Source organism: Pantherophis guttatus, chromosome 14 (genome assembly GCF_059756535.1).
Source record: "Pantherophis guttatus breed Tessera chromosome 14, ASM5975653v1, whole genome shotgun sequence".
Classification (NCBI taxonomy): domain Eukaryota; kingdom Metazoa; phylum Chordata; class Lepidosauria; order Squamata; family Colubridae; genus Pantherophis; species Pantherophis guttatus.
The window spans coordinates 1,074,344-1,095,029 of NC_142076.1; the positions used below are offsets into that span (position 1 = coordinate 1,074,344).

At 45.5% G+C, this 20,686-nt stretch overlaps 1 protein-coding gene across 6 annotated transcripts in view; it reads left to right on the top strand.

The window, feature by feature from the left end:
* Positions 1 to 19,743, top strand: part of TSC2 (TSC complex subunit 2) — a 52,937-nt gene extending 33,194 nt beyond the window's left edge. For all 6 annotated transcript variants that reach the window (XM_034420655.3, XM_034420656.3, XM_034420657.3 and 3 more), the window contains 12 exons: positions 898 to 1,080; positions 2,087 to 2,302; positions 8,162 to 8,316; positions 9,430 to 9,935; positions 10,221 to 10,296; positions 15,290 to 15,376; positions 15,674 to 15,860; positions 16,843 to 16,982; positions 17,346 to 17,424; positions 17,595 to 17,686; positions 18,321 to 18,419; positions 18,821 to 19,743. In XM_034420655.3, the coding sequence (XP_034276546.2) occupies positions 898 to 1,080; positions 2,087 to 2,302; positions 8,162 to 8,316; positions 9,430 to 9,935; positions 10,221 to 10,296; positions 15,290 to 15,376; positions 15,674 to 15,860; positions 16,843 to 16,982; positions 17,346 to 17,424; positions 17,595 to 17,686; positions 18,321 to 18,419; positions 18,821 to 18,985 (1,985 nt within the window). In that variant the 3' untranslated portion in view covers positions 18,986 to 19,743. The remainder of the gene's footprint in view (positions 1 to 897; positions 1,081 to 2,086; positions 2,303 to 8,161; positions 8,317 to 9,429; positions 9,936 to 10,220; positions 10,297 to 15,289; positions 15,377 to 15,673; positions 15,861 to 16,842; positions 16,983 to 17,345; positions 17,425 to 17,594; positions 17,687 to 18,320; positions 18,420 to 18,820) is intronic.
* The last annotated feature ends 943 nt before the right edge of the window (positions 19,744 to 20,686 follow it).

Here is a 20,686-nt window from a genome sequence, read left to right on the forward strand (position 1 = left end):
CGAAAGTTTGATGGCGGCCACTAAGACTTTAGATTACAACTCCCATTAAAGCCCAGTCAAGATAGCTAATGATTTTGACTGATGGGAATTGTAATCCAGAATGTTCGAAAGGAACCAAGTTGCCAATCCCTGCCTAAATAGGAGGAATGCGTTTATCAGCTGGATCTCACAACATGTTAAATCTCGTTATCAAAAGCTACATTGTGATATCTCTCTTGCCTGTTGTTCCCAAGAAAATTAGCATGCTAAATCAGTAACTGTGTTCATAGGGTATGCTAAGCCGCAGATTCCCCAGCCCTTTTTCACCTGGTTAAACTGAATTGCATGAATCCAACTTCAGAGCCTGTTGCCAAGTCTGCCTTAACCAGGGCACCGTGAGACCTCTGCGCTTTCATTGAAAGGCTTCTGCCAGGTGGCCTGGATGGGGCCCCGGAGGGGATGCAAGGAGCAGGAGCCCGGCCTTTCTTGAACCTGGTTGCGCACCCCGCTTTCCTCTTCCCTTCTGCCCCGAGACTTGCGTCTGGAGGGAGAAGAACGGAGTGGAGTGGACTGGTTGGTGAGCGTTGTCCAGCCCGGAAGCCAGGCCCCTCTGAGCTTCTTGGAATGCCCAGGAGGAGGGAAAGAGGATGCCTGTGCCTGGCATGGTGGGTGGGTGGGTGAGTGCATGGCTTGCTATGAAAGAGGGGTAGACCGAATGAAATACGTCCACCTGCTAAACTGGCAGAGAAAGGCAGGTGTACAATTGTGCATGTATTTTCAACTCCACATCTTGGGGAAGGGGCAGGCTGTTTCTCCTTTAGTTGCCTAGGCTGGACTTGTCCCTTCTGTGTTGCTCCTCCTGTGTTTTGATTTAGCCTGAAATCAAATGCAGCTCCGTGACTCTCCCCTCTTGTGCAGGAGGCCATGCTTTGCGGGTTGGTGCTCTGGACAGCTCTGCCTCTCACTTCTCAGCCAGCACGGGGCCTCAGCCGCCTCCAAGCTCTCCTGTTCCTGCTCCCCAAACCGAGAAGGCTAACCTGGCTGCTTATGTCCCCCTCCTGACTCAAGGCTGGGCAGAAATATCAGTGCGGAGGCCAACAGGTAGGTGCACTAAGGTAACTAGCACCAGGAATCCCAGAGGTGCTTTTTTTCAAGAGGCAACTGGACTTCTCTTGTTTTTGCTTGAAGATGTTTCACTTCTCTCCAAGAAGCTTCTTCAGTTCTGACTGGATGGTGGGGAATGGAAGTATTTATATTCCTTGCATTCAAAAGAATGCAAATGACCAGCTGTATGCAATGAATATAAATCAGGGGTGAAATTCATCCGGTTCTATCCGGCTTGGGCAAACCGGTAGCAGCGGCTGTGGGAGGCTCTGCCTGCCCGCACAGACATCATGACGTTGCTTTTATGGATGCAAAGAAGGCTTTGCACATGTGCAGATGACAGCACACGCACATTTGCAAACTGGTAGGGAAGGTAAGTGAATTTCACCCCTGGTATAAACCCTTCCATTCCCCACCATCCAGTCAGAGCTGAAGAGGCTTCTTGGATGAAAGCGAAACGTCTTCAAAGAAAAACCAGAAAGTCCAGTTGCCTCTTGAAAAAGCCCCTTTGAGACAGCCATGACCTGGAGGACGGAGAATCTCCAGAGACATTTAGCACCGGGAGCGTGCCTTCATATGCCTGCCGAGGGAATGGGGACAGCTGGCAGAGGGGGGGAGTCTGCTCTCCATCAGGGGGCTCTACTGATATTTGTGTTCCAGAGGGTTGTGAAGAACAGAAGGTGATCCTGAGGGCACTTTCAAAGGGATCCAGTCTGGAGCTGGGCTGGGAAAGAAGCCCTGGTTCCTAGAAGGGCAACCTTCAGTCAGACTTGATTAGGGCTGGAGAATTCAGATTCTTTGGGGAGTTGGATTTTAGCCAGTCTAGCCACTGGCCAAGTTGGGATATCCGGATATTCCTGGGACAGATAGGTCAGAATTGTTCAATTGTACCAAAAGAAGCTTCTGGGGAAAAACCTTAGAAGGGAGTTTTGTCCTTCTCTTCCCAGACGAGGCTGCCCAGCGTGATGGGGCTCTCCCTGGCTACGTTCTTCTCTTTCCTCAGGTAACACCAGCTGGCTGATGAGCCTGGAAAATCCGCTGAGCCCCTTCTCTTCAGATATCAACAACATGCCCCTGCAGGAACTGTCCAATGCCCTGATGGCAGCCGAGCGTTTCAAGGAGCATCGTGAGACAGCCCTGTACAAGTCCCTCTCGGTCCCCTCCTCGAGCTTGTCCACGGGAACAGCCAAGCCGTCTCTCCTGCAGCGCTCCAACACAGGTGAGGCAAAGCTCGGGAGGCCTGCCGGGCCACCCCAGTGGAGCCCACGGGAAATAGGACTTGTCCCAAGCTGGCTTCACTTCGGAGGAGTTGCTTTGCACAGAAAGCTTTGGAACAGCCTCAGTCTTCCTATAAAAGAAAAGGCTGGGTTCGCTCAGGATAGTCTTTAAATAAATAATGTTGAAAGTCTCTTTTAAAAAGCCACAAAAACATCTCCTGAATAAGTTCAAGCCTTTCATGTAGAAATGCAGGATAAAAATGTAAATTCAGTAGATGTGGATTCATATATTGATTTGTTCTGTGGGCCATAAAAAGTAGCAGGAGATCTTTCTTGCTACTCTCCCAGCATGGAATTAAAATCTGCATTATCTCTAGCCAGGCAGTTCTTCAGCTGGATGCACATTGGAACGAGATATTCTATAGGAAGCATATTGAACTGCTTCTGCCTTCGCTGACTTCGGCTTCTTGAGTCTCCGGTGCAGCCCACATACTGTGTGGGTTCTTAGAGAGTTGTACAGGCAGTTCATACTTACCCTGTTTCCCCTAAAAATAAGACATTCCCTGATAATAAGCCCCAAAAGCAGGCTTTTGAGAGCATGGCATTAAGGCCAAGCACTTATTTCAGGGTTCAAAAAAATGTAAGACAGGGTCTTATTTTCAGGGAAACACAGTAATGGCCACAATTGGACCTGGAATCTCAATCATTGAGCGAAACGGTTGTTAAGCAAAACATCACGTGACTGCTTTGCTCAACAACTGCAGTTCTGGCACTTGTTTATTTTATTTATTTATTTTATTATTCATATTTCTATGCCGCCCACTCTCCGAGGACTCTGGGCGGCTTACACCAAAGACAGTATACTAAATAGCATATTGCCCCCAACAATCTGAGTCCTCATTTTACCCCCCTCGGAAGGATGGAAGGCTGAGTCAACCTTGAGCCGGTGAGATTTGATCCGCTGATCTGCTGAAGTAGCTGCAGTACTGCACCCTAACCACTGCGCCACCTCGGCTCATGTTGCAATCATTAAGTGATGCATGGATTAAATGGATTGTGTCTCTGGTAAAGAGCACAAGTGCCTGGGGGAGGTGGGGAGGGGGCTCTGCTCAGGTGCTGAAAATCCTTGCTGAAATCCAAGCAAGATTTTCAGTCCCTGAGTGAGAGGCACTGGCACGCGGCCAGCACCAGGCTTCCCAGGGCCTCCCCCAGACGGAATGGGACTTTTCGGCTCGTACCCTTGGCCGTGCCTGTTTCTCCTCCATGGTTTCTCCTCCACATTATTATCCCCAAGCTTTCTCCTCGGCTGGCCTTCCCCCATCCTTTTGCCCCGGCACATGGGCCACGGCCCCTCCATCCCAGTCCCTTCACCACAGCCCATTCGTCGAAGTACAAAGTACAGTTTGCATCGGGCATTTGGGTGCCCGGGACAGTTCGCAGCCAGCCAATCGGTGCAGGGGCTCGGGGGCTTTGGGAGAGATGCTGCTTGTGGGGAGGTGCTGCGCTTGTTAGGAGAAGGAAGGGGAGGGGGTGGAAGAGCAGGGGTGGGGGGGCGTATATGGAGGTTGTGCGCTTGCTTGCTGAGGGCAACCTCAGCTTTTGTCACTGATTGGCCTGGTACTCCTGTATCTGTTTCTCAGCTGGAAGGGGATGGCAGGGCTCAGCCATTGTCCTGCTGCCATTGTCCTGCTGCCATTGTGCTTCATCTGCCAGCTTCCTCTGGGTCCTCAGTCAAGCCGAAGCAGGTCCTCTGGATCCAGCTACGTCTGTCTCTGAGGCAACCCAGGCTCAGCCCAGGCACCGCAGCTGCCATTAACCTCAGCCTCCCCTCTGAGCCCAGTCACAGAACAGGACCTGCCCTCTCCTTTGTAGGACAGCCTGTACTTGACTGGCTGCAGGTCTAGTGAGGTACCTTCATTTCCTCCAGGAAGAGAGTAGTACCGGCTGTTGGTGTGTAATTTCAGCCCCAGGGCAGATCAGAACTGCGTCTCCTTCATGCCTTTGGCCCTTCAGCAATATCCTGGGGTTAAAGAGCCTTCTCCATTATTGGCCCATCTCTGTAGCTGAGAGAACAGGCAGCTGTGCTGTTTTATTATCTCCAGCAGACCCTGGATGGCTATCACTTGATATCCCTGCTTCTGTATCTTTACTGGTGGATGGACAGTCAAATGTCTCTTTTCCCATTGTATCAACTCCAGTCAGAGGGCACGGAGGTTAGAACGCTGCACTGACAATCAGCAGGTTCGCGCTTGAGACCTGTTGCTGCTGGGTGGGGTGAGCTCCCATCACATGCTCCAGAGCTCCTGCTGACCCAGTAGTTCGAATGTGGGTGGCCCTTGGGCACCACTTCAATGGGCAACTTCATGGGGACACAAAAGAGACCCCTAACTGGGCATCCCTCGGCAACAGTGTTGTCACTGGCAAATCCTTTGCTGCTTCCAACATGGGAAAAAAATCTCCAGTCTTTCAATGAATGTGTTTTCCATGTGGTGCATTGTCTCGACCTTGAAATCCGACAGCCAGAGTAGCCTCTACAAATGTAGCTTTTCATTAGGTGTAGGACTCAGTGGTTCTGGTGCTCCCATCTGAAGAAGATGACAAGATTCTTGGTCTGGCTTGTGGACAGCGACAATCATCTCAAAGCATCTTGAGAATTATATCAAGTGCAGGAAAACAATATCTCCGTTTTCAATGGGATCGCAACATTCAAAATGTATTCCATTCTACAGCAAATAATTCAGCTTCCGAATTTCCCACCAACCTGTCTGAGTGGTTAGATGCAGCCTCATCTGAATGAGGGGCCATAAATAAACATTTTTTTACTCAGCTCATGGCTGCCTGCTCCATATAAGGAAGAGCCTTTTAGCACCTTTCTGACTAAAAATGTGTGCTTTTTAATAAAAAACTGATTAGTCCATTTGCAGACCTGATTTTTTTTGCCACCATAGGTTAGCACAGCTCTCCTCATCCAATGCCTATAACAAGAGCCATCCATTGCTGGAATTTCCCAGGATAGGTCTGTTTTATTTTATTTTTTTTATTCTATTTAAAGGGCTAATTTGGTTTAGCTAGAAACCGGGAGGTGGTGAGTTCTAGGCCTGCCTTAGCCATAAAAGCCAACTGCATGACTTGGGGCCAGTCCGTCTCTCATGCCCAGAAGCTGCACTTGAGCAGTGGGAGCCTCCTATGGCCATGAGGTGCCTCTACTGCCTCCCCACTTTCCTTCTCTTCAGATAGACTTCAGGAGAAGCACTGCGGAACAAGGTTTTAATGCAGGTGTACTTCATTTTGGAGCAATGTCGATTCCCTGGGAATGCTGCATGTTTTGCTATGGATACTTTTCCAGACGCGAAGATGCAGGTTTTCCATCAGATAAGATCCAACAATGTGTATGTGAAATGACATACCAGTACATTAATTGTAGCAAGTGCAGTATATAAAAACACATTGCATTTGAGAAAATATTGTTTTCTCAAATATATATAAAATGTAGATATGAAAATATATTTTGTGCTTGCTTTTTAAAAAATGATATGTAACTAAGAAACTCCATAAATGTGTGTGTGTGTGTGTGTGTACACATCTGTATTAATATAGTAGAAAAAGGCCACAGAAAATATATCATAAACAAAACAAGTTCAGAAAAGTGACTAAGTTAAAAGTGAATCAGGTATAAATTTGTATTTCCAGGGTGGTATAATAAATCTTATAGTCTATGAGGTAAATTGAATTGATTTTAATTTCAACAAATCCTTTAATATCTGCTTTGCCAAAACTGAGCTGATGCTAAATGGTAGTATTATGAAATGTTTTAAAAGTCACCTAACATCTATGGATGTTTGCATATTCACAAATTGGCTGCCTCACATAATGGTAACTATAACTCAATATTTAATTTAAGCATTAAGTGCCTACTTAGGAACTAATTCTCAAACAAGGATAACAATCCTTACAGGAGTCAGAGATTTCAGAGAGGAGTAAATTTAGAATTCTGAATGATCAAAGGTAAATAATTGTCTGATAAGCTTGAAATGGTGGAAAATTAAATCTGTCTTTCCCAACAGGAAATTACAATTTATAGTGAAAACCTTGAAAGACGCCTGTGTTAGAGAAAGCTACAGTATTTAGTAGTGTATAATTTCATTCCCCCTCCCTTTTTCTTTCCTAAAACATCCACTGCAGAGTAGGCAGAAAATATTGGAAACTGCGGTGGTCCAATTCCTCCTTCTCTGCTTCTGAGCCTTTTACATATTTATTTGTGGTTGTGGTTATTTTTTCCCTCCGTGTTGTCTGTCTCTCTCTCTCTGTCTTTCCGTCTCTCCTTTCTTCCCTTTTGATGTAGCTCCTTCCTTGGTTTTCCCTCCACAGTGGCCTCTTTCTCTGCCATGGGCCTGACCAGCTCTCAAGGAGGGTTGTACAGGAGCATTTCCTGGGCAGGTATATTTGCATCTTTTCAAAGAGGGTGTTTGCTGTTTGGTTTGGTTTCTAAAGGCAGCTTGGTGTGGAAGGAAGCATGCCTGTGATTCATACCTAGGGCTTTTCTCGGCCCTTCCAGTCAGCCAGCCATCTTTCTCACCAATCATTGGAAGTAGGAAGGGGAAGAAAGGTGGGCCAGGCAGAGGTGGCCTCTGGTCCCTGGGAGCTCAAAACTTGTGAAGAGTTTAGAAGGACAAAACCTGCCTTTTTACCACTTCCATTTCCCTTCTATTTTCTGCCGTGTTCCGTTCTACTTCCTTGTGGCCATGTTATGTAAGCGACTCTGCTCCAGTCTCAAGCTATAAAGCTCACCCGGTAACCGCTGGACGCCAGGGAATGCCAGTATGAACGCAAGAGTTGGAAGAGCATCTGCCAGGGGCCCTTGTTCAGTGCAACTTTAAAATAATACCAGAAAATCAGGGCAAGACCAGTCTTATCCTTCCCATTACCTTGTCATCTGCCCCAGCTATACTTCATTATCAAGCATATGAAAATTTGATAGAAGTATATGATAAATATACCATTTGCTAAAAAAACTGATTCTAATCAGGGGCGTTTGTGAAGTTGGCCAGAAGTCTTCTGCTTGAACAGTTTAATAGATCAGCACATTAGCAAGTAAGGATAGGTGGCTTTAACACTAAATCACTAAACATTTTAAAATATGTTCTAAAAACTACCTTAACAAAAATGGGGACCTGCCCCAAAAATCTTTGGACCTGCCCAGCACTCCATAATCCAGCCAGGCCACAGAGCCACCCCCCCAACCCCCAGTCCTACAGGGCTGATTCAAGGGTTCAATAGCATTGACACCTAGTGACACCTTAATAAGGCTTGTGTCTTGGTTTCTGTTCACATCTCTGCATATTGCAAGAAAGCCTCCTAAACAGAGCAAAACGCTCAAGAACTGAGTTGGAACTCATGAGCTTGTTTGACTCCCATTTGGCCATGAATGAAGCAGCTGGACCTGGCCGTAGGCAAACTGCCCTCTCCTCTGGCCTCACCAATACTGGGAAAACTGTTTCGCCTCTGTAATGGGACTGTTATACATACAGTATCGTAACAAGATTCCATATATGATATACTTTGGGCAAAGTTGTTAACAATATTGGACTAACTGCATTTTTCACTCTGTCTACTGCAGTTGCTCCTTTGATCTCTGTGGGAGGAACAGGCTGGGGAATTCTGGGAGTTGAAGTCCAGAGTTAAAGTTGTCAAGGTTGAAAAACACTAGACTAGATTGTTCTAATTTTTGTTTGAAAAAACAGCTGCCCGGTGAAGTGGAAGGGAGGTACTTTGCAAAACACCAGGGTTGCAGGAAGAGAGGATCCTCCTTCCAGGAAATATTTCTCCACCTGTCATTCCTGGCTCTTTGTGTCTCTTGACAGAATCTGCAGTTGTACCAGAAGAAGGAAGCCCCCCAGATGAAGATCGAAAAGGAGTGGAATTCCACCCTGAATCTCAAGAGATTGAAGACTTTGAACCCACGTGTTTGGGGCAAGGGCTGGAGGAAGAGAGATTAGGCCGAGGAGCCTATTGTCGGGTAAGATAGCCCCTTCCTGCCCTGTTTGCCCATCAGGCAGAGCTGCTCAGGATGCTTCCTGATAGGAAGAGGTCCATCAAGATCTGGGGTGTCCTTGAGAGACAGAGCTTCAGGGACTCCCAAGGATTGGCACGTTTTTGTCAGATAACTGAATTGATTGCAGTAGGGAATAGTAGTCACGGGGCAGGTAGAATTGCTCCTTGAAAGGAGATGCCACCTGAATATAGAATAATAGGCTTGGGAGGGTTCTTGGAGGTCTTCTAGTCCAACCGCCTGCTTGAGTGGGAGATCCTAGTCCATCCTGGACCAATGGCTGTTCAATCTTTTCTTGAAAACCTCCAGTGATGGAGCACCCATAACCCTAGGAGACAAACTCTTCCATTGATTAATTGTTCTCATTGTCGGGGAAATTTCAGGGGGAAAAAATCACTGTAAAAGCTCTGCAGGAAGGAAGAAAAATCCAAATAGAAGAAAAGAAGAAAATTATTTTGGATTTTTTAAACACAATTTTCATTAAAGAAGTTTTCACAAGATAAAAACAATGCACTTTTTAGAAAAGAAATAAAGAAAAATAGTCAATAGACAAGAAAGAAAAGAGGGAAAGACAAACAATAAGAAAAAGAAAAGACGATTAAGAGCCTCGGTAGCACAGTGGTTAGAATGCAGTATTGCAGGCTACTTCTGCTGACTGCCGACTGCCTGCAATTTGGCAGATCGAATCTCACCAGGCTCAAGGTTGACTCAGCCTTCCATCCTTCCAAGGTTGGTCAAATGAGGACCCAAATTGTTGAGGGCAATAGGCTGACTCTGTTAACTGCTTAGAGAGGGCTGGAAAGCACCGTGAAGTGGTATAGAAGTCTAAGTGCTATTGCTATTGCTATTAAGAAGGGGGCTTCTACTCTTCTTGATAATGGTTATAAATGCATTTCTATTCTACATCCTCTCGCTAAGATTACACTATAATTTCCTTCTTTCCACAGCCTGCCTTTTTAAATTGTCAATCCCATAAATCACAAGTTCATTTTTTCCCAGTTCTGCAAAAAGTACATAAGGGATTTCCAATTACTAATAAATGTTATTTTGTATCTTGTTTCTCCTCCTCGCCCTTGGCAGTCATCATCGACTTCCAGCCAAGAGGAGAAGGCCCCCAAAGCAGAAGATCTGGCCGCCATTGGCATTCCGATCGAAAGGGCCAGGAACCTGGAAGACAGCCGGGCCTTCGAAGCCCTCTCTTTCCAGCCTTCCCAGACCCTCAGCAAGTCCAGCTCCTCCCCAGAGCTCCAGACACTTCAGGAAGTCCTCAAGGATCCAGGTGGCGAAGAGTCGGCCCAGAAACTCAGCAGCGAAGGCAAATCCAAGTCTCAGTCTGGGCACCTGGAAGGAGAGGCCGCCGGGGGCTGGCTGGCGAAGGGGGAAGACGACCAGGACCCTGGAGGGATGAGGCTGGCTGCGGCGGCCCCTGCCTCTTCTCCCCACTCCCCAACCGGCCACCGGCCGCGGGGATACACCATCTCTGACTCGGCCCCCTCCAGGAGGGGCAAAAGGGTCGAGAGGGACCTCTTTAAGGGAAGAGCAGCAGCTGCCTCCAACGCAGGGAAAGTTCCAGGCATCAACCCAAGGTGAGGGATGTTGGTGGTAGAAATGGCTGAGTCAACCTTGAGCCTTGGCGAGATTCGAACCTGCAGTAATTGCAGGCAGCTGTTCTTAATAACAGGGTGCTTTAGACCACTGTACTACCAAGGCTCTTTTTCATGGTCTTTGCAATGTTTTGCGCAGACAACCAGAAAGAATGTTTCCTTTTTCACATCTGAGTGTTCATCGTAGATTATTGTGTCTTCCATAAGGCCTTAATTCTGATGCAGCTAAACAGGTTTTCTTTTCTCCCTCCCTCCCCCCCCCTTCAGCTTTGTGTTCCTGCAGTTGTATCATTCTCCGTTCTTTGGTGATGAATCCAACAAGCCCCTTTTATTGCCAAATGAGGTAAGCTTGAGCATTTTGTAATTGATTCATTGATTGATTTTGTACCGTTAAATCATTGCTGACTCTTAGTGACCACAGAGATAGATTTCTCCATGATGATCTGTCCATCATCGGTGATTTTATATCTTCTCTCCCTGCGGTTTTCTTGGTAAAAACACAAGAATGGTTTATGGTTACCTTTTCCTGCTCTCACCATTGGGAGAGCCAGTTTGGTCTAGAGGTTGAGACATCAGGCTAGAAAATGGGAGGCGGTGAGTTCAAGTCCTGTCTTTGGCCCAAAAGCTGGCTGGATCAATCACCAGGAGATGGTGAGTTCAAGTCTTGATTTAGGCATTAAAACTGGCTGGAGGAGAGAGTGAGTCCCTCTCTCTGAGCCCATCCCTCCTCACCGATTGTGTGGGGAAATTAGGAGGAAGGATATGTTCAGCATCTTGAGTTATTTGTAAAAGTCAATGTAGGATGCAAATAAATTAGTTAAATTGTCACTAATGACACTACAGGTAATCATTTTATCACAATTTATCACCACAATTGACCCCAAAATTTATGTTGCTAAGTAAGAAATCCATCAAGTGAGTGTTTCCCCATTTTACAACTTTCCTTGCCACATTTGTTAAGTGAATCATTGCAACTGTTAAATTAGTAACATGGTTGTTAAGTGAATCTGGCTTCCCCATTGACTTTGCATGTCAGAAGGTCGCAAAAGGGGATCATGTGACCCCAGGACACTGCAACCCTCATAAGTGTGAGTCAGTTGTCAAGCAGCCAAATGTAAATCACATGATCATGGGGATGCTGCAACAGTCATAAGTGTGAAAAACGATCATGTCACTTTTTTCAGTACCATTGTAACTTCAAACGGTCACTAAGTGAACTGTTGTAAATTGAGGATTACCTGTAATTGATCCTCTGCTTCCAGCATGTTTCTGTCTCACTGCTGCCCAATGCAGCTGGTGCAGCTGGCAGCTGGGATGACCTTCCCTCCTTGGGTATAGGAGTCCATGCTCTTGGCATTCTTTGCTCATCCCTCCCAGGAACACACAGACATACACACACCCTGCTACTGCCACAATGAAGCAGCACAGCAGGCCTTGGAAGGGGGAGGGGAGAGAGCATGTTGTATTAAACATGTGAAACACTGGAACCAATAAATGTCACTAGAGAGAGCAGATGTAGAGAGAAGGTTGCTAAAATGTAATTTCCAGGTGGAAAATGCTCTATTTGGGAAGGTGACGTTCCCAGTTACATTCTCTGGGCCCAGAAATGCTTCCCTGGGGCTAATATTCCTTTTCCGAGAGAGGCTCAAATGCTCTGGTTGGTTCCAAGTGTTTCTTGATTCCCTAGTTTTCATTGGTTAGGTTGAGTCCAAGGCTTGGGACTTCCCAGCTGCTTTACTTGTTTGGGAAGGGGAGGGGGGCATTTGAAGGACACGTGCTTCTGTTCAGGTGGGACATTAATGGAACCGGGCCTCTTTGGCCCCCATCCTGTCTGCAGTGACTTCTGTGGGACTGTGGCAGCTCAGGTTTTGTAGAGAATGAAACAAAATACCACCAAACAACAGCTACAACTACAATTGTTTGTGCGTGCTCCTGAACACAATTTACTTATTATTTGTGGCATTGTCACTTCACTCAGCTGCTGTAGCAGGTTAAGAAGACCCAGTTCAAAACGAGGAAGAAGGAAAAAAGGCTGAACCGGTTTCTTTTTCTCACAAGGGCAGGGAAGTTTTTGCAGCTGCTGCTCTTCTAGCCAATGGAAGGGTCAGGCCGGTTTTCGACCGGAAGCGTTGTGGCAAGAGAGTTAGGGAATTAGCGGGCTCTGATGAGCTCTGCGAAAACCCGGACTAACAAACCGCCGCCGAGGGGTCTTCGGACCAGAACCGTCCTGTAGGGACAGGGAAGAAGGAGAGGCACCTCAGAAGACCAAGAGGAACAGGCAAGTTCCTTGAAGGTCAGAGGAATCTCTCTCCGATTTGGCGGCGGAGGCGGCAGAGGCGGCAGCCATTATGGCTGTCAAGAAGCTGGGGCAACCGGACTAAGTATCAAGCACGAACGGTGAAAGCAATGGAGTTTTTGAAGCTGGGTGAGTGACAGCCAACCCACAGGCGAGATAACAACAACAACAATTATTTTGAAACCCCCAGCGTAAAATTAGCGGCTAACGGGCACAGGGGAAGAAAAGAGAAAGCAAGCGGAATTTAAAGGGACAAACCCAAAAAGAAAATTGATTTTTGAATAAAATTGACTGGAAAATTTTAAGAATTAGAAGAAACAATCCTAAAATTGGCTAAAGGATTGGAAAGAAAATAAATAGATCCTTTCTTGTTGAAAACTAAGGAAAATTGTACAATATAATTTCACAGAATATGCCGTAAGATTAAGAGGTTTGCAGGAAAATAATAGAGATGATTTAAGGAAAATATCTTCTGAATTTCTAGCTGGGATTCTAAAGGTTCAACCTGACGAAGTGTTTTGTAGGATCGACAGAGTTTATCGAATCAACTCCTGGATTGCTAAGCAAAGGCAATTGCCTAGAGATGTGGTGATTTATTTTACAGATAAGGAAATTAGGAATAATATCGTTCAAAACTCCTTCAATTCTAATTTGCAATTGTATGGAAGAAAGATTTGGATTTACAAGGAACTCCCACCTAAGATATTGATGGAAAGGAAGAAATTTGGTTTTCTGGTGAATGAGTTAAAAAAGAGAAATATCTCCTACAGGTGGGACGCCCCAGTTGGTATTATATTTAGATACAAGGAGAAAGATATCAGCTAAATACTGTTGAAAGAGCGGAAGAATTTTATCAAAATAGGTTGAAAATGAACTTAACATCTCCAGGTATAATACAGGATAAGCAGAAGGAGCCGGAAATAAAGGTAAAATATCGAATTACAGAGACTGTACCAGATGAATTGCCTTTGGATTTATTGGATACCCCAGCTGGACTATCTACAAATTTGAGAGAAGAGGCATCTAATCTTAATGTGATGACTTATCAAGGCAAGGATAAACATGGAAACCAATTAGGGGATATACAAGGGATAAAAAAGAAATATGAGATACAAAAGCAAAACCAACAAGACCAATCTACAAAGCAGAATAAAAACCGACCAGATGATACACACTTTATAGAAAGGGAACCAGGATGGAAACCAAACCCACAAAAAGAAAAGAAAAAAAGAAATAGGTGGCATAAAAACAGAAATTTCTAATCAGGCAACAGTGAAGCCAGTGATTTTAAAATATGAACGATTATGTGTAAACACAGAAGAGGCGACGTATTGGTTAATATCATCCTGAGGTTTGTGGCAGATCTCTGCATGGCCGTAATCTGGGGACGTGAAACGAGCCTTAAACTGATGGATTTGAATTATCCATTTTGGAATTTCTTTTTGTGTTGATAAACATATTATATTATCTTGAATCACAAGGCAAGAGAATTATGCTGGGGCATGCAGAAGATCGGGTTGTTACCCACTATGATGATGGGAATTAATAATCCTGATGAAACCCACAATTATTACTATATGGAATATAATTATAATGTCACTCGGGTGGTTGTTTTTACTTTTATACATATAAGAAGATATTTACTACTGATGGGGGCAGATATGATTGAAGATCCTGAATAAACTGTTGCACCAGTAAGCTATGTTACCCGATTATGGATGTTGGTTCTACCAATCCAGTGGAAAGACCTCAAAGAAGATACTATATGGATTATAAATTTAAAGTCATTGTCTTTTCTTTTTTTTTATTTAGATATAATGGAAAATATAGACATATATTTTTAAGAAGTGTGGGCAGTGAATCAAAGATGTTAAGAAATGTTGTGTATGGCAATTTTGCATGATAGTGGGTGAATAAGCTATTTAGTAGATTGATTAGTCTAAGAAAAGGGATTTTTAAGTGTTATATTTAGGGGAGTGGAGGAAATGGATAGAGTGGAATAAATGTTAAACTAGATTTTATGGGGAAGGCCGCTTTGGAATGTTATAGTAATATATATAGAAGATTAAATGTTAAAGTAGGACTTATCGTATAGTTTTAAAGTGGAGAAGTTATTTTATAATGTCATAGTATAATGTCTTTTTTTTCCCCTTTCTTTTCTCTTTTTTGATATGTATGGATAAAGGGGGATGTTATAATATTAATAATATTTTTAGTAAGTAAAGGTCAATATCTAGAGGAGGGAGTAAGTAATCTGTTATGAATTAGGTTTTTTTTTGTTATGAAGAAGTCACAGGGGGGGATGGGTGGGGAGGGGGGGTTAGGGAGGGGGAGGGAGAGGGGGAAAAAAGGGAAAAATTTGTATTTGAAAACTTTTTCAATAAAAAAAAAAAAGAAAACTAAGGAAAATAAAACAAAAGACAATTGGATATTAAGCTCTGCAATAGAAGCACTTTATACCTAAAAAAAAGAGTGGGTGGGTGGGTGGGAAGCATTGTTTTAATTTGGACTGGACTATAAAATTGATTTGGTATTTTCTAAGTTAAAAAGAAGCAAAAATGAAGCTAGATTGTTAACAAAGATTGATACAAAATGGACACTCTGTTAAACAAGAGAATTGTGGATTCTGAAGTGTATATGTGTTTGTCTAAAAAAATTTAAAAAGCTTTCTATAAAAAAAAAAGGAAGGGTCAGGCCAATTGCCTCCCTGTCGTGTGTCTCCCCCGCCCCCGGTCTGCTTCTCTGGCATTCCTGGGATTGTATCTGTGGAAGGGGATTCTGGGCTTTTGGACTACTAGACCCCATGTGGCTTCCTGAGAATTGCAAGAAAGGTGAAAAAAAGGGACTCTCGTGCTCAGACGAGCAGTTGGGTTGCGCTGGGAGTTGTGTTGCCTGTGCACGGTTCTCCATGAAAAATGCCTGGGAAGTCTTCAGCAGTGAATAGGACATTTGTATCTGACCTTGTTTTAGTATTCTGAAAGGCCCAGGAGTGTGGATCTGATCCTGTGTGTTTCTCGCCCTCTTGTCTTTTAATCCTTAGACCTTTGAGAACTCCATTCAACTTCTAGATCAGATCCCTCCATATGACACTCACAAGATTGCCGTCTTGTATGTTGGAGAAGGACAGGTGTGTGCCATGTCTGGTAACAGTATGTTCCTAAGTTAGATTTCTGTCAGCAGAACCTCTTTGGAGGAGCTGGTCACTCTTTCCTTGGAAGTGCCAGTTGCTCAACTAGATTGAAGCAGGACCTCTCTTCCACTACAGCTCCTCTCTCAGGAGTCGCGTAATCGGTCTTGGCTGCGGTTGAGTACACAGTCAAATCATGAAGGTCCTTGTGGGTTTCAGAAATAAATGCTAAACGATGGAGCCCTTGGTGTGGCCTTGGCTCTGCTCTGAGGGTCTGCTTTCCTCCTTGTCCTGCAGAGCAGCAACGAGCTCGCCATTCTGTCCAATGAGCATGGCTCCTACAGGTACACAGAGTTCCTGACTGGCCTGGGCAAACTCATTGAGCTCAAGGACTGCCAGCCAGACAAGGTTTATCTGGGCGGTCTGGACGTGTGTGGAGAGGACGGGCAGTTCACCTACTGCTGGCATGACGACATCATGCAAGGTATGGGAGGCAGCTTCTCACCTGCATTTACTCCGCCTCCACCTCAGAGCTCTTTAGGAGCTATTTTGAAGCCTGAAGGGTCTGTGAATCTAAGGACAGTTTGAGTCTTCAGATTCCGGGATTCAAACCTTGCCAGGTGTACCTGTACTGATGTGGGAGTCAAGGCAGCAAAGTAGCATAAGAACTCCCTCTGGAAGGGAGCCAGCCACCATAATGCCACTTCACACCCATGCTCCAGGCTGTGAGGTGCCAGACAGATGTTAGCATCTACCTTGAGCTGGCATGAACAAACAGATGTCCCAGCTGAGGAACCCTTCGGAGCATGAGGCTTGTTGGGTGACTGGATCTTGAGATGGTGGTGGACTTAGCAACTCTGCAACTTAGCTTCCCCTTCTGATCAACTCAGCGAGGAAAGTCTTTGCTGAGCAAAATCTTTCCCAGTTCTCAGCCCTGTCCTTTTCTCCAAGCAGGGAGCTTGGGCTCCTGGGAGCATTTTGTGGACTGAGATGGCTATTCTCCATCCAGTGAGCTACCTAAAACCCCTTGTTTTAAGTTGGGCTGCCGAAGTAGTGATCTCCAGAGGATCCCTCTTTTGCTGCTTGAGGTCTGAACCAGGGGTGAAATGCCACCGGTTCGCTCTGGTTCAGGCAAACCAGTGATTAAAACTACTGGTTCGGGCAAACTGGTAGTAAAAAAATGCTTTAAAAAAGAAAAAAAAAAGGTTCTGATGATTGCGCGGCACAGCTGTGATTGTCGGAACCTTTTTTAAACTTTTTAAAAGCATTTTTTTACTACTGGTTCAGGTGAGTAGGTAGTAAAAAATGCTTTAAAAAGAAAAGGAAGAAAAAGTTGGGCACATCCACCCAGGCACATGACCCCACCCACCAAGCCACTTCCACAGAACCGGTAGCAAAAAAAATTGTATTTCATCACTGGTCTGAACTACTCTCTGCAGCCATTTTCCTCACTCCTTGTTTTATAGCTATTTTCCACATTGCCACTTTGATGCCCACCAAAGATTTGGATAAAAATTGCTGTGACAAGAAACGACATTTGGGGAATGATTTTGTTTCCATAATTTACAATGATTCCGGGGAAGACTTCAAACTGGGCACCATCAAGGTAAGGAGGAAGACACGAATTGGACAAAGGCAGCTGGTGGCTTTCCGATTGGCCTGCCTCTGGGAGGGGCTTTCTGCCAGTCGATGGATGGGAGGGGGAGCTGCAACTTGCCTCTGCTGTTTGAGGCTGAGATCTTGAGCCAATCACGGCTCTTCGGAATGAAGAATGAAGTCGGTGAAAGTGCCTGTGGGGGATTTTTTTCTTTGGACTCTCCCACTCTGGGTTCTGAATCGCTTTCCTAAGTAGGTTGCCCCTCCACAGTTGCTCCAGAGAAGTGATCACTGCTCCAAGGACAAGAGACCAAAGTTTTGTGGTCCTCCTTAAGGCCGGTTCCTCCATGCTAATTCTGCTTTTCCTTTCTAGGGCCAATTCAACTTTGTTCATGTCATCATCAAACCGCTGGATTATAACTGCAACCTGCTTACTCTACAGTGCCGTAAAGGTATGCCCAGCCTTGCTCTCTTCACCCAAGTTTGCAAAAGGTGGTGTGTGTTGCAAATGCCTCATACAGGGATCCAAGAATGGGTGCTGGTTGAATGAAATGTAGTAAATGCTGGAGGGTTGAGTGGGTTGCTGGTTTCTGCTCTCACCCTGTAATTTCCTCTCTCCCAGATATGGAGGGGCTCATTGACACAAGTGTGGTGAAGATTGTCTCAGACAAAAACCTTTCATTTGTTGCCCGACAGATGGCGTTGCATGCCAATGTAAGTCTCCTTTGGGTGGGAGGATACCTTCCCTTCTGCCAGCTCTACAAGGTAGACCAGACTCAGAAAGCAAGGCCATGTAGGTCAGGACGACTTTTGCTGTAACGTTCTAGGAACTGAATCTTGCAGGTCTGAATGAGCTTCCCCCTCCCTCTCTTTAGCCTTTTGTGAACTAAGGAGGGGCTGCTTTTCTGGCCCAAACTCAAGTCTCTCTTATGCGGCCATTGCTTTGGCAGCAGTTCTTCCTCCTATCCCTCAAGGTCTCCCCCTCTGCCCTCTAGAGCTTCAAAACAGCATTGAATAAGCGGAGGGATCCTCTGGCTGGGAAGGCAAGGAAGACTTTATGGTTGCTCTGAGCACAAGATCTGCTGCCAGGAGCTGGACTCTCTTCCTTGAAGCTACGCTCCTGTGGCAGCTGACCCAGCAGAATCAGGCTCTCCCTGCAGAGCAGCTCTGGCTTGGATCACTGGGCCAGTGCCTGCCTCTGCCTCCAGGATGCCTCTTTTCATCCCAATGGGTATTGCACTGGGGTGTTTGTCAGATTGGCACGTGCTGGGTTGGCTTATTCCAGTCAGGAGAGCCCCTCCACTCAGGTGTGCTTCACAGGGCCTCCTCCTCATCTCTCTCTACTCAGATGGCGTCTCTGGTCCATCACAGCCGCTCCAACCCCACTGACACCTATCCCTCGAAGTGGATTGCTCGGCTGCGCCACATCAAGCGGCTCCGGCACAGGGTGAGTAAGGGACCCTCTTTCCTCCTTTTGAGCAGCCACTCGCTTCTTCCAAACAGCCGGTGATATCTGAAGCAGGTAGGGGAGCCATCAAGACTTGTTTCTTCACAAAAGGCAAACATGTCCTGCGAGAAGCACGTTTTCTAGACCTCTTGGAACCCAGTCTTGAATTACTCACTTTTAGCCCAAACCTGGGTAGCTCAGACAGTGACTCTGGATGGCATACAGAAATCAAACCCAAAGTTATATGCAATAGCTCGGGATGCCCAAGACCAACAGTGCACCTGAGCCATAAAGACCAGCCTAGCAGCAGGTGTGGGGCAGCAGCTGGGTCTTTGGGAGAAGCTACCTGGGCATGGGCTGCCATGGATGGTGCCTTTGCAATCAACATCTCTTTCTTCCAGATCCGAGAAGAAACCCAGTTCCAAGAGGCCGGTTTCCCCACCGTGCATCCTCCAGTCCCTACGAAAGCCTCCACCCGGGTCCCCCAGGACCCGGCCCCCACCTACGAAACTGGACAGAGGAAGCGCTTGATCTCCTCCGTGGACGACTTCACAGAGTTCGTGTAGGGCAAAGGTTGCCCTGCCACAACCTCTCTGGCGCAAAGCAGCTCCAGCCTCCAGCTGCAGTCATTTCGGCCTCTTCTCAGCCCATGAATTGAGATTGCAGCTTTGTGCTGCCTTGAAGGCTGCTGGCCTGACACACAACTTTTGTGGGTTTTTCTAACCACCAGTTCTGTAATCAAGCTTTTTAAAGTGAATGAAGGCACAGCTCAGATTTATGGTTTGTTTGAAATGGCAGAAGGAAAATCAGCAACCTGACATTAATGTCCCCCAAGGCCTCTAATCTCCCGGTAGAGTTCCATGAAATGTGCCTGTGGTGTTACTTCCACCTGTTGGGGAGAGTTTGGTCTTGCAGGAGCTGGGGAGCCCTTGGTCTTCAGAGGAAAGCCAATATGAAAATGAAATGAAATGAAAATAAATGAAATAGGGTAAATGTGGGTGGTTCATTATTGAAGCCGAGCTTCGGGAGGCATTTGGGGCTGATCACGTTTGCTTAAATCTGTCCCAAGTGTTGAGAGTAAAACGTGCATTGAATTTAGTGTTTTCTGCGGGAGCCGGCAGCTCCCTTTTAACAGGCTACGAGGCCAGCAGGAAATGTAAGCGTTTTCCTGAAGCAAGAATGTCTGTCTCTCTCTCGAGTTCAGCGGTCAGAGGCCCTTCTCTGGTTCAGACTGCCTTGGGTATTCATATAAAAGTAGGAAAAGTTCTGATGCTTTTTCCCAAAGGGGGGAGATTTGGGGGCAATAAAACCTCATTCTGCTGTATTGCTTTCCTTGTCTCTTGCCTTTCCTTCAATGGGGGGAGGGGAGGTAAATCAATTGGTGGCACCTGGGCTGTCATTACTTCTCCAGGCCCCCTTTCAGGTGGGGTCCTAGCTGCCAACCTCAGCCTCCCTTTGTGCGTGAATCAGGCAGGCCCATTAAAATGCTCATCCTGAGAATTGGAAGGAGAGATAAAGAAAAAAGAACAGTTGCTCATAAAAAACCCAACAGATGAAAAACTACAAGGAATTATAAAACTTTTGAAAGACCAATTTCAAATGCTTACAGTGGAACAAGCAGCAACTAATTTACAATTTGCGAAACATAATACATTTTGCAACGCTAATAAGCCGGGCAGGTGGTTAGCTTACATACTGAGGAAACAACAGAGTACTCGGACTATTGGCAGTATTGAGTATGGAGGGAAGGAAGTTTTTCAACAAAGACTAATTAAAGAAGCCTTCTTAGATTATTATACCAAATTATATGCCAAAGATGATATACAGAATGAACTTAAATATCTAGAAGAAAGGAGAGTTATGAAAATTTCTAGTGATCAAAAGGAAAGAACAAGTTTACCAATAACAGCTGAGGAGATTATTGTTGCTATTAAACAACTGAAAACAGCTAAAGCTCCAGGAACGGATGGTTTAACTGCGGTGTATTATAAAACTTTACAAGCAGAAATGATTGAACATCTTAAAGACTTATTTTGTAGCATACAACAAGGGGGTAAAATACCCCCTTCATGGAAAGCAGCTTTTGTTTCTTTGATACCGAAAGAGGAAGTAGGTTCTACAAAACCGGAAAATTTTAGACCAATATCTCTCCTGAGTACGGATTATAAAATTTTTGCAAAAGTACTAGCCAACAGACTAATGCCAGTTATTCAAGAGGTGATTCATCATGATCAAGCAGGATTTATAGAAGGCAGATACATGAAGGA